A 13,429-nucleotide genomic window follows, 5' to 3' on the forward strand; every position below is an offset into this window, starting at 1 on the left:
TGTTGATGTCTGGCCTTCCTGTCACGTTGCTTCCTGCCAATTGTTATTTCTCTCGCAATTGCATTTTGCTTTGCAGTCAAAGTTTGTCTGTTTTTAAAGGTGCTATTGAATAAAGTGTTATTATTATTTTTAACCTGTATTGGCCTATTTCACAGCAGACATTTTGACTTGACACTTTACCATTTTCAGACATAAACTTCAGATAAAGGGCAGACAATTGAGCCCAGACATTTTCTGGAGTTTGACTTTATCATATGAAGAAATCAGCAGGAGATTGACCGGGTCCAACGCATCCACAAAAACAAGAAAATCTCGGGAGCGTTCATGTGAGGTGTGGCATCTGGGTAGAGCAGGAGGCAGGACATAAGGTGCAAATGCTGCTGTGGAAATCGCTTGTATTTGTTTATAGCATAGTGACACCGGCTCTTTTTAATCCAGGGAAACCTGTTTTCTTTTTGTTCAGTTTTGCATCTGTTGTAGAAACCTCATCAATCCACCCACTCGCTCACAGTGAATCTTCCAGATAATCTCCTGGTGCCTTCTTACATGGGCTCATGGCATGCGGACATTCTCTGCATTCTGCATTCTCTGCAGTGATTAACTTCATTATTTTACACCTATGCTTTTCCTGCTGTGTCATGTCAAACTGTCTGCTGTAAAAAAGAGCCTATTTATGATTGACATGACAGAGAGTGTTGTAATAAGTCAGTTGGATGATTTACTAAAACTCTAGCCTAGTTTAAAAAAGTTACGTTGCTTGATTATTCCCATTTCGTCCTGCCTTATTCTTCTTCTCCGTGACATTTTGATTGGAAATATTGTCCACAAAATGTATTTGAGAGCAACAGTTTTATTTATTTCATTTATTCTTATTTATTTATCAAATACAAACATTTTTTGCAATACATCATTTCTGAGGGGAAGAATTGCCTAAAATCCATCCAGCAGCTTAAGAAGTGGCAGATAATGACTAAAATATGTAAATAATTGAATGTGAAAATGATCACATTAAAAATAATATGATGCATTGTTGCTCAGGCATTAATTCAACTGCAATAATGATAATAAAAAGAGTCAAATTTAGTTTTATATTAGAAAATGATGTGAATACTTCAACATTGGAACATGAGTAGAGTTATCTGCCTTTTTCCCTTTGCACCCCTCGACTCCAACTATACTATACTATACTTACAGCTAAAAATAAAACGACCTCAGCCACTATCAGTGTGTGAAATCTACTTATTCTTTAAAATGAGGGCACATGCTGCTGCTGCTGCTGCTCATTCTGCCTCTGTGGTTTCCCCATTACTGCAGCTTCTACAAACAGCGCCCCCTGTCTGCGCCTGGGTGTAAGGTGCGATAGGAGGTGACAGGTTGCGTTAGCAGAGCAGCATGGCGGCTACACCTCAGCTGCAGTGATATTAAAGTAAAGAAACATAAAGAAAGCGAAGTCACCGCGGGCCCGCGACGGTCTCCGCTAATATTCAACAGTTTTCGCCTTGAAGACCAGTAACGCGGTTGTTATTTTATTTTTTTAAATAAGCCTCTGCTAGTTAGCTTAGCTCATGTTAGCAAGCTGCTAACTAGCTAGGTGGCGGAGCTGCTATGTCGCAACCGAGCGGTTCGGCTTACAGGAGCTAACAGGAGCTAACGCAGCTCGCGCGCCTCAAGCAAACTGTGCATTTGGAGGAAAACCGAAAAGGTGGGTGTGTTGTCATTCAACGGTATGTAGAGGATATTCCACTGTGGTTAGCGCGACTGCTAACTGAGCAGGATTACCCCCGGCTAACATGTGCTAGCTTTGTGTTTTAAATGTTGCCTTGTGGGTTTTGCTCTGTTAGCATCAACGTTGTTGTTGTTTTCGTCAGCCCCGGTTGTTGTTGACAATACGCGCGCTGCAGGCAGAGATTACCCGGGTAGCCGTTAGCAATGCAGGCTAATCCCCCCCCCACCCAAGCGAATGCTATACACTAACGTTATTTTATACGAATAGTGCAACTTATGGCTGAGTTGTGCTAAGTTTTAAAGTCGCAGTTATTCACGTTTTAACGGTGCAGAAGCTCGCATGATGTAAACTGTGTGACATTTGCTCTGCACGCTTGTCTTGATCACTCCCATCACAGCTCAGTGTTTAAAGCTGTCACTCATTTGCATCTGAAGGCCATGTCAATAACTAACCAGGCTACAATGCTAACAGGAAGTTTTATTATGTACACATCTTCCTGTTTGTGCAAGTAGTCTCCTTCGTGTTAAACCTTAACTAACCCTCGAAGCTCTCTCGCTGCCCCACCCTAGCTCAATGGAAAACTGCTCTTGATTATTCATCTAGGAGACGTGGGTTTACCCAGTCTGCTTTTCCTAATGCTGGCAGATTTGACCACAGAAAATACTACTGTGGTTGAACTAGGTGAGATGGCAGGTTGTGAGGCTCCAGTCACTGCACCTCATTATTTATCTATAGATCAGTCAATATGTAATTCTTCGGTCAACAAAAGTTGACGTAAACACGAGCAAAGTTATGTGTACACTGGAATTATTGTCAGACTCTGACACTTTTCCCTACCTGTGTTCAGTATGTTTGCACAGTGTATCTATCCCTAGGGGCTGCTTGAAGGTCACTAAAGGACAGTGTCAACAAAACGTTTCTCCTGAAAACCAGATTTTCCACTCCTATCAAATGAATTTGCAGAAAGTGCACATCCCTGCCAGAGCCCAACAGTCCCATTATGAAACCCCATTTAAATCCACTGGACCCATTTTTTTTATTTGGACCTGCACCAAATTGCACTCACATAGATATAAGTCTTCTAAACATGCCAGCTTTTTTTTGCATCTACATAAAATAAAATAATCCTTTATTAGTCCCACAATGGGGAAATATGCAATCCATCCATTTGTCATTTTCCAGAGAAATCAACAAACTGTTGAAAAGCCTTATCTCTCAATGTTAAGCAAAGTGATATGAAAAAATTCGTTATCCAGATCCACATAAAAACTGAATGGGTTCCTCCCTGACACTTACTGCATCCTTAAAGTTTTGTGGTAATGTAGCAGTAGTTTTTGCATAATCCTGCTAACTACACTAATATACAAACAAACACACCCTACAACATAATCTCCTTTGGGAGGTGATAATCATCTCAGCCTGTTAAGCCTTCTGTATTATGTTTAGTTAAGTGTTTGAGTCCACAAGACACTTTTGGAGTTCCAAGGGTAAACAGCATTGCAGCCAAATCCAATACAATTGATCTAAATGGCAACCACTTCTTAAAACGTAAAAAACAACAGAACAAAACCATAAAATGCCTCCATACTGCTCCTGTGGTGTCATCTAAGTGTCCGTAAGTCCCGACATCAAATTCGACTCAAAACAAAGTCATTTATTTTACACCATGTTTTTAGCAAGTGTCCTCTGTGATCCTCTGGAGCCGCGTTTGCCTGTGAATCACAGCATTGACTGATATTAGCCTTTCACTTACATATTGGTATAAGCTAGGCCTAGGCAATAAAACAATATGAGTGATTATCACAATATAATTTTCATTAATAGTAACATAACAAAGGTTCTATAATGCCAATGAGTTGTGCAAACACAGTGAGGAGTTATAATACATAATTAAATAACCTGAGATTTGCAAAATGTTTTGCTGTTTATCAGGTTTTTGTCATTTTCTGCTCATACAGAAGTTAATTTCCACGAAAAATGCCGCAGAAAGATGTGCATTAGTTTATTTTCTGAATTCAAGTTCACGTAACTGAAGCCTAATTACAATTTCTTTGTCATAATAGTTTGATAATGGCATCTAAGCAAACATTGCCAAATATTTGTACATACACATTTTCATATATTGTTTTTTATTTTATGTATTTTTTGTTAAGAAAAAAAGAGATGGAGAGGATGTAGAAGAGTTGTGGACGTTGTAGGGTGATGGCGAGTTGGGAGACATTTGGATTCTTCCAAGTGCCCTTTAGATCAATAAATAGACCTGCACTTAAATCTGTTTGCAGTTTAATTATCTATTTCATCATCCTTCCTCTCTTTCATCCTCTTACACACACACACACACACACACACACACACACACACACACACACACCACCTAAGCACATTGTTTAGCCTAGACATGCTTGACCTCTTCTCTCTGCTATGCTCTACTGGGATGTCTGCTCTTCTTGGCTTAAAGTGAGGAATGTAAAATGATTGCCAGAGAATTCAGACTTGGACTATGGGGAGTATGCTGTGTGTTGCCTCTGCTGGTGTGTTTCGGCAGTGCTTTCAGGATAATTACATAGGCGAAAATGTTAAACCAACCCAGATGGATGGGAATAAATCAAACTCACAACGTGTGCTAGCTTTGGAGTATGAAAACAAAAGCGTTTCCTTGGATGCCTTACGTAAATAGTGTTCGGTCCCTGGTGCCCATGCCAAGCGGAACAAAAACATGTTTATTTAACACTTTAATGTTCATAATTCCATTCAATTCTCACATCTCCTACTCCATGAGTGTTATGCCTCTGTGCTGCGTGTGTTAACTGACTCTGAATGTTCCAGCAGCCACCCAAGGGTGTGTCTTTTGTGTGCGTGGGGACATAGTCTAATTGTGGCAACTGTGCTGAGCAAGCCTTGTTTCCTCACCTGTCTCATGCCTCACATTTTCCGTTGTTAAAGCCAGTAACCCTTAAACCCTCATTGCCAGCATAAACATGCACGCAAACAGACTTGCATTTTTTTTAAATGCACCTTCAGCCACTTTGGTGAGACTTGCTGCGTCACGGTGCCACAGAGGTTGTCGACGTGAGCAAGGCGATGGGAGTGTTGGGGTCAGGTAGTCTGAACCAAATGCTTGTGCAATCATAATAGTAATTGAGGTGAAAAGGTGTGAATCACTGTTAACATTAAATAAGAAAACACCTGTTGGATGACATAGCTCGACTACCATACGTCAGCAAGGCCGGGAGCTAATCAGATCATGACTCGCTGTAATTCTCCTTGTAAACCTTCACCTTACGCCTGCAAGTACTGATCCGGTTGTAGTTCCAAGCTTAAGTTTTGTGAAATTTGGTGTTTGTCTTTGTTTATAAAAACATTGGATTTTTGATATGTTTCCGAACATGTATCCCATACTATGTACTACATGAGGTCACCAAAGTTCATGTACTAATAAAGTACAGCCAAAGCAGGTGCAACAAGATGAACAGGACATTGAGAGTCAAGCCTGTCCTGCCTTACCAGGAAAAATAAAGTTAAAATACCTCAGTTGGGTGTACCACAGTTATGTAGGGATTTTCAAGACGGATATAATCCACATTTAATATTACCATTGAATGCTGAAGAGGTCACCACTGATGTCATTGAAATGACAACTGATCCCCCATTGGTATGTCCCTATGAGCCCCTATAAACTTATTTGTTAGGTCATAGACAATTGAAGGTCCTGTTACTTGGTTTTCTCTTCCCTCAGGGATCTAATGACCATGAGGTGTTTCTGTGGCAGTTACTGTTACAAAAAAGCTTAACTAGCATTCAGTCTACCCTTTTTACATTCATCCAGGTTACTGATGTCTATACAGTTGTGTGTGTACAGTAGTTTCATTTTAAATAGGTTACGTCAGCTGTTTTCAAAATGACCTTGTCGTGCGTACATTAGTGTCAAAGACACTACTGGTGTATGGGCTTATAATGACTCCAGGATAACTATCTATGGTTGTGTCACTAAAACAATGACCTGGCAGCATTTGTTGAAAATTCCTGTTACATAAAAAAGTTATTGAAAAGAGTTTGTTGGTTATAGTTGAATTTTATTACCCTATTGATGCCACAGCACCGAAGACAGTTAGTGGACAGAGGCATTGTTTTCTCGGGTTGTCTGTCCGTCCCATTCTTGTGAACATGACGTGTTGAGAAGAACCCCTTGAGGGAATTTCTACAAATTCTGTACGAACATTCAGTTGGGCTCACGGATGAACTGATTAGATTTTCTTGGTCGAAGGTCGCTATGACCTCTCATAACACGTTTTTGATCTTGTGAACGCAACTTGTCAGGAACACCTCCAGGGAATCCTTTCAAAATTGGTCACTTGGACTCGTGGTGGAACTGATTCTAATTTAATGGTCAAAGGTCATTCTGACATTACACATTTATGATCTTGTGAATATCATAACTAGGGGAGTTCTTCAGATTTGGTACAAACACACACTTGTGACTCTAAGATGAACTGTAGACTTTGGTGGTTAAAGGTCAATATCATGATGGCCTCACAAAACATGTTTTTGACATTTTGAACTTGAAGTCTGCACTAAGGTTGTTACTTGGACTGATAACAATTCCTGGAAAAAAATGCATACAGGCTGAAAATACTGTTTGGTGGCAGCATACAACCCGAGAGTGGCTGTTGTAGATTTATGTCAGAAAACGTGGCTCAAAGGTTGAGCTCAACGTTGAGTTAATCATTCCAAAGCCACAGCCACACTTGATTTAGTGACCACGCACCCTCGATTTGTTAACCACAGTCAGAAAGATTCTCCTATTTACATTCCTGGCGTGGAATGTCTGCCCTGGATTTTCCACTGTTTGTGGGAAAATATGTCGGAAGAACAACAGAACAGCAGGCTTCAGTATTGATGAGCTCCACTTCAGCTCCTTTCCATAGTAGCAAGACAGGAATACATTCCATTAACATTTTTTTTGTATCCCCATCCTCAGCTCACATTTTGCTTAGCTGTGACGTATATATTCCAACTAACCTTGTCTCATTCATCTCTCCACAGATGGCTGTGTCGGTGCGGGGCCTCTACTTTATGGTGACCCTGTTTTTGGGTAGTTTCTTTGGAAGTGTATTCATGCTGGGCCCATTTTTGCCCCTCATGCTGCTGTCTCCTGCTTGGTACCGCTGGATCACCGATCGCATCGTCGCTACCTGGCTCACCCTGCCTGTGGTGTGTACCCTGGCCTTTACTGAGCCTAATTCTGTGTGTGCCAGATGGTCTGAAGTAACCTAATTGACACAGTCACGATAAGATGCGTCATCTCCAGCTTTATTTATCCTTCCCTGTTTATTTTTGTCAGAAGTACACTTCATTTATTCAGACTGCCCTTGAGAAAATATATGCAAATCTTGTTTACAGTGGCTACAAAAATGAATAGCATTATTTATTCATTTTCATCTGACTCTTTTCTCTCTTAAATTCATCTTGCCACCATTCCTCTTCCCAGTCTCTCCTCTCTCCCTCTTCATCCTTTTTTAAATTCCCTTTCTTCTCTATCTCTTACCCTCTCTTCTTTCCATTCTTCCCCCTTCACACTACTATCTTTTATCCTCCGTCCATCCCCACTACTCTGCGCTATATATAGGCCTTGCTGGAGCTGGTATTTGGGGTGAAGGTGGTGATAACAGGGGATGGCTTCATTCCGGGGGAGCGCAGCGTGATCATCATGAACCACCGTACACGTCTGGACTGGATGTTCCTCTGGTGTTGTCTGCTCAGATACAGCTACCTCCGCATGGAGAAGATCTGCCTCAAGGCTGTCCTCAAGGCTGTGCCTGGCTTTGGTGCGTATACAGTTGTCATCGTGCTTATACAAACTTGCACAACTTTGCATACTAAAATATAATCTTTTCTTCATACAGCATTTCTTCAAAGTAGTTTACATTAAAGAGGAGGGGAAATAATTCAAATGTGGAAATATAGAAGACAAACAGTATCATGTAAACTCAGTATGTTGATATGAAAACACAAGACAGTTTAATATAAGCAAAGAAAATAAGCAATTTTTATGGCTCCGCTTCAGCGACAAGTGTTTGGTGCTTGTGTATGTCCCATTGTTGTGAACAACTTGAGGGAATTTCTTCAAATTCAAAATGTTCAGTTAGATTCAAAGATGAATTAGTTAGATTTCAGCAGTCAAAAGTCACGGTGACCTCACAAGTCTGAAAAAAAAAATGTATGTTGACTGAAACCGCACTGAGTGGCGTCTTCCAACTGGAGGCTCGTATTTCTAGTCTTTCCTGCAAACATTTCCACCAGCAGGTTATCATAGAGCATTATGCAAATGTCCCAGATCTCAAGGACAATTCTTGAAAAAGTGTTGCACAGTCACTTGAATATGAGAAGTAATCAGTCACACATATAAAGACAATGCACTGTGTGTATTTTCCAGGCTGGGCAATGCAGGTGGCCTGCTTTGTCTTTATTCAGCGTCGTTGGGAGGCGGACAAGAAACACATGGAGAACATGCTGGACTACTTCTGTGACATCAGAGAGCCACTGCAGCTGCTGCTGTTCCCAGAAGGCACAGACCTCACTGGTGAGAAGTCAAAAACGCATCGCTCCATCCATACCTGCAACACTTTGCTCACAATTCAGTTGTTATTCTCAGAATGTGTAGTCCACCAGCCAGTTTATGGAGCTCAGTGTGGCCTGACACCTGACACTGTTGCGCAAACATAATTTCAAAGTGATAAGACGTAGTCAAATCCCCTGACACACACCCCACACAGTCATTTCTGCAGGAATGCTCTGATCTTTGGTGTCCAAAGCCCCTTTGGATCACAATTAAGCCAATCAGAGTCTAGAGCAGCTTTTCTAGGGGAAGCTTAACTTCTCTTTACATTTCATGATGTCATGACCTCTCATGATGTCATGAGGGGGTCCAGTTTTGTTACATCATAATTGGCTGGCAGCTTTAGGGCTTTAAAAGATTTTCACTTTTGATGTTGCGTTTGTACTTGCGCGTGTGGTTGCACGAGCTTGCGTCTGCAGTTAAGTCTCTTAAACCACTGGGCTTATTGTGGCGTTATGTATACAGTATGTTCTGAGTAGGGTTGCAACTGTAGGAGACTTCACGGTATGACAACTGTCTCGGATAATAAAAGGTTTCACGCTATCACTGTGTTTCACAATTCATTCTTGTGGGATCTAACCTAATATCCTCTTTGCCAGTGACTGTGTGCCAGTTGGTCCTAATGAATTAACAGAATTATAATCAACTGATTTACAAACACAATTTAAAAAGTAGCATGTAACTCTGGCATGTTGCATAACTAAAGCATGTTAGTCTGCACACGCAGGCCTCCAGCTTCAGGATCAGGTTCTGGATGTACTTAAGACCCTCTACAAACTTAATTGATTGAAAGATTGCATAAGAGTTACAAGTTCAGTACGTCCCCTCGAGGGAACAGAGGCCTGATCAGCAGGGGTCTTTCCATACTACCTCTGTGCGTCTGAAGCAGCTGCTTGTTACATAATATGATTAATGAGTCATGATATAGTTTACATGTTCCCGCAACTAGCTCCTGAGGAATGTCTGGTTAATAAACACACATCTTTCCTGTGTTTATGTACCGCTCTGGTTTTTACAAATGTGTAAGTATTTGTCACTGGAGGATGTATTTCATAAATGAAGTCACATCCCGTTGTTTTTCCAGCTTATTTTTGTGATTGTATCACTCTTGTTTTAGTTCCTTACTTCTATACAGTGTCAGGCTGTTGTATACAATGTGCATTCGTTAACATTTTACCCCAAACATTTCTTAATTCATGTTCTGTATGTTCGGTTATATTTGTTTTCTTTTTAGTAGTTTATAATTAACTTTATGGTTAAACTGTAAAATATCAAGCCTCAGTTACATTTCTTAGTCACAAGGTGTTAATATCAACATCTCAGGAATCATTGCCAAATTGCTTTTTATTTAACATATCTGTATTGGAATTTTTTACCCCCTAATATAGGTATAAGGGTTAAATAGTTTTACTAGGTTGTAACTGTAATGTAAATCGTATAATATACAATTACTGATTGCATCCTAGTGAGAACAGAAAACATTTTTAGCACAATGTACTTGTGAAAATGTATGACTTGGTGATTGTGTCTTCTTGAGATTTATCACTGTGTCTGTCTCCTGCAGAAAACACAAGAGCAAAGAGTGATGTGTTTGCTGCCCAGAACAACCTGCCAAAATTCGAGTATGTGCTGCATCCACGAACCACTGGATTCACCTTCATTGTGGACAGACTGCGAAAAGGTCAGCTGGGATCCACATCAACACTTTTCTGAAATCCTGTAAAGACAATGGTCCTCTTAAAAATCTGCAAAAAATGTTGTGGATGGTGATGCAACAAACAGTGTTGTCGACAGACCAGTGCTGTGTTATTTATTTTTGATGAATGGAATGATTTGGTTGCAAAAAGAATAAGTAGGGCACAAAGCCTGTCATAATTATGGAAACGCGTCATCAGCATAACCAGGGGAAATTGACATGTTACTATAATGACTAGTTATTCCACTGACGCTGTTTTGAGAAGAGGGATCATACCTGTTATTCAAAGATTCAGACCTATAATTCATCCTCCTGCCAGCCGTTACAGCACCCCTGGGATTCTCATGTTTCCCTATGAGCCAATTATGGCAGTCGTCCAGAGTTCTTAAATACCACTTCTGGTCTCGCCGTCTCGAACCCCACCCACCCTGGATGCTGAGCATGGCACTAACTCTCCAAGCAGGTGCTGTGAATCATTATGATTTCATCAGACTTAGCGAATTCTCCTCTCGGGCTCTCTGCACCGCTGACTGACATGCTGCACATGTCGTCTTTGTCCAGTCTGCCCCTCTGAGCTCTATTTTTTCCATCATAGACCTGAGCTGTACAGGAGCAGGCGCTGGCAGGTGTCCTGTACACTTGATATTTCATTCAGTTCTCCATTCAGTTGAATAGCACAGTTGAATAACCAGTGTGGATGTGAAAAGGGATAATATGAAGTCTCCTTGTAGTGTCATGTCTTTGTCTGGAACTACACAGTTCACATTAAGTGGGGACTGTTTAAAGTGGGAAGTCTTGGAGTCAAAATCAAGTTCTGCTGTTCTTTTATTTAACTAAACTTAAGAAATTGTGTCCTTTTTCTTAGGAGACAATCTGGATGCCGTTCATGACATCACAGTGGCCTATCCTAAGAACATCCCCCAGACAGAGCGCCACCTGATCCTGGGGCTTTTCCCCCGCGAGATCCACTTCCACGTCCGCCGCTACCCAGTGTCTTCCCTGCCCGGCTCATCAGACCTAGAGTCTTGGTGTCGAGACCGCTGGGCTGAGAAGGAGGTCCGTCTCCGCGACTTCTACTCAAGCCAGCCCCGGGCCTTCGACAGAGAAGGTGTCGCACGTGTGCCACCCTGTAAGACGGAGCTGCGCGTGGCTCTGATCAAAGCCGCCTCGCTGCTGTACTGGACCAGCTTCATCGCTCTGTGCTTCACCGGCCTGTGGCTGTGGGCTCCATTCAGGCTCTATTTCGTGGTCATGGTTGGAGTGTACATGGCCCAGCAGAAGCTGATTGGAGGGCTGGAGCTGCTTGAGTTGTCCTGCCACCAATACTGGAAGTCCATGGCTGCTGATGTGGGTGACAAGAAAAAGGAGATGGCTGGGAAGATGCAGTGAAGATGGAAGACTGGATTGACTGGTCAGTGGCATGTGCTTGGCGAGGACGCTGAGGACTCCATTGTCTCGGTGTGTTCAGTCCAGAGGGCTAGAGGATCCCTTAGAGGGAGTCAGAACTCCATGCCTTAGAAAGGGAGTAGTATGTGCTCACCTGCAGTTTGCATGGCTTCAGTGGAAAGATCTCATCTTTCTGTTGAAGGAAAAAAAAGAGGAATGTTATGTAAATTTGTGTTGGGTTCAAGAATTCCATCATACATGGTGTCAACTGCCCTGTAATTCTCTTCCTGTATAATCACAGTGGATTCGCTTGCTGTCTGTGCATTTTATCTGTTATTTTGTTGTTGGTGTATCTGTTGTCGAAGAACCTCAGTGTTGACATGTGTCATGGAATATTGTTGTTAGTAATTTTTTTTTTTATACAATTGCCATGTCCTGTTAACTTTTTTTTTTATTCCTGTGTTGCCCTTGGTTTTATTTTGTATTTTTCATAAGATATGGAACAGAGCCATAGTACAGTTAAAATGTACATGTGATGACTTGATTAACCAATTTTCAAATAAGCACTGTAGTTAGTGGGAGTATGATGAGACTAATTAAATGAATCCATCATAGGACGGGTACAATTCCTAGAGAATTATCAAGGTGTATACAGGTATATATGTACCACTGTTTACCTTTACTGGGTATAACTGCCCTTTTATACAAATTGGGGAATGGAATTTCCCACGTAGTCATAAGAAAGAACTTGTGTGATGTTGTTTATCACTTTAAAAAAATATGTTGAAACTTATATATAATTCTGCTTGTTTGCTCAAGTAGCTTTTGCGCATAAAAGCCAAAGGTGAGAGAAGCGGACGCGATGTAAAACAGTACCAAACAGAATGTAGTAGGAGAGAGTGTAGCTTCACTCACCACTGACGAGCTCGTCTGCAGCTCCACTGAGTCCACGCTTGTAATCAGCGACTCATCAAGATCAAACATCTGACTGAGATGTTACGTCTGGATAAGCGTAGAAGCAGATGAGCTTTGTGCCCTTTCTAGGAATGAAGGGATGCCGTGCAGAGGCAGGATGTGGGTGGTGCTGGGGTGGAAGAATGCCCTGTTGGGACAACATTACCCTTCGATGTGCAGGGTGGCACAGAGGACCAGACTTGGAGTGGAAAACTGGCCCTCAACTCATCCTAATCCAAAAAAGCCCTGTAATGCCCACCTCTGCCTTTGTCACTCTCTAGAGGACTGGCATTGATGCGCCTGCTAAACTCAATTAGCGAGTGACAGCTGAGAAAGCGTCTCCCAATTGTGCCAAAAAAGGACAGAAATTGAAACAAGATTGGAGCGGTGCTTCAACCACACTTTTAGCCACTGACTCCTGCTACCACTGAGCTCGATACCGTCTCAAACCACGTTAATTCTCGGGGTCGGGGAACTTCCGCGTCTCTGACGACCTTTAGCAGTTTCACCGCCACTGTGCAGTGTGTGATCTAGCTCGCGATTTCAACCCTAGTTTGTTATATAATCGTCTTTCATGATCGACCGCACTATATAGAAGGTGTCTGAAGCGTTTTCCTTTTTTTATGTGAATCTGAAGCTCCTGTAGTTCATGTGAAGGGGCTGGTTTCATTCACTGTGATCAGCTGTAAACACTTATCAGCAGCATGTTGTAGTTTACCAAACACTGTTCTCTGTCCATATATCCTCAACACACGCTCAGCTAGAAAGGGATTTATCTGTTCACCTGTGCTGTCTTGTGTCGCTCATTTTACAATCACTTGCTGATGCTGGACCTCATTAAAGTCACTGTCCTCAGGTACACACAGTGGACACTGTTGTCAGTCCGTCTCTGAAAGGAAGATATATATATATATATATATATATATATATATATCTCTGAATAAATAAACTGTATCAATTCAGTTGGATTTCCAGACGTTGTTATTTCAAGTTTTTTGCAAATGTCGACTACCGCCTGACAACTCACCTGATCTTTTGGGTAAATGATGTA

The 13,429-nt window shown here is 41.6% G+C and overlaps 1 protein-coding gene across 1 annotated transcript; it reads left to right on the plus strand.

The window, feature by feature from the left end:
- Positions 1-1,339: 1,339 nt before the first annotated feature.
- Positions 1,340-13,340, plus strand: lclat1 (lysocardiolipin acyltransferase 1). Its single transcript, XM_035167574.2, has 6 exons — positions 1,340-1,702; positions 6,770-6,937; positions 7,353-7,551; positions 8,160-8,306; positions 9,907-10,023; positions 10,904-13,340. The coding sequence occupies exons 2-6, from the start codon at positions 6,770-6,772 to the stop codon at positions 11,425-11,427; spliced, it is 1,155 nt and encodes a 384-aa protein (XP_035023465.1). The 5' UTR covers positions 1,340-1,702; the 3' UTR covers positions 11,428-13,340.
- The last annotated feature ends 89 nt before the right edge of the window (positions 13,341-13,429 follow it).

The sequence above is a fragment of the Hippoglossus stenolepis genome, chromosome 10, assembly GCF_022539355.2.
Source record: "Hippoglossus stenolepis isolate QCI-W04-F060 chromosome 10, HSTE1.2, whole genome shotgun sequence".
Lineage (NCBI taxonomy): Eukaryota > Metazoa > Chordata > Actinopteri > Pleuronectiformes > Pleuronectidae > Hippoglossus > Hippoglossus stenolepis.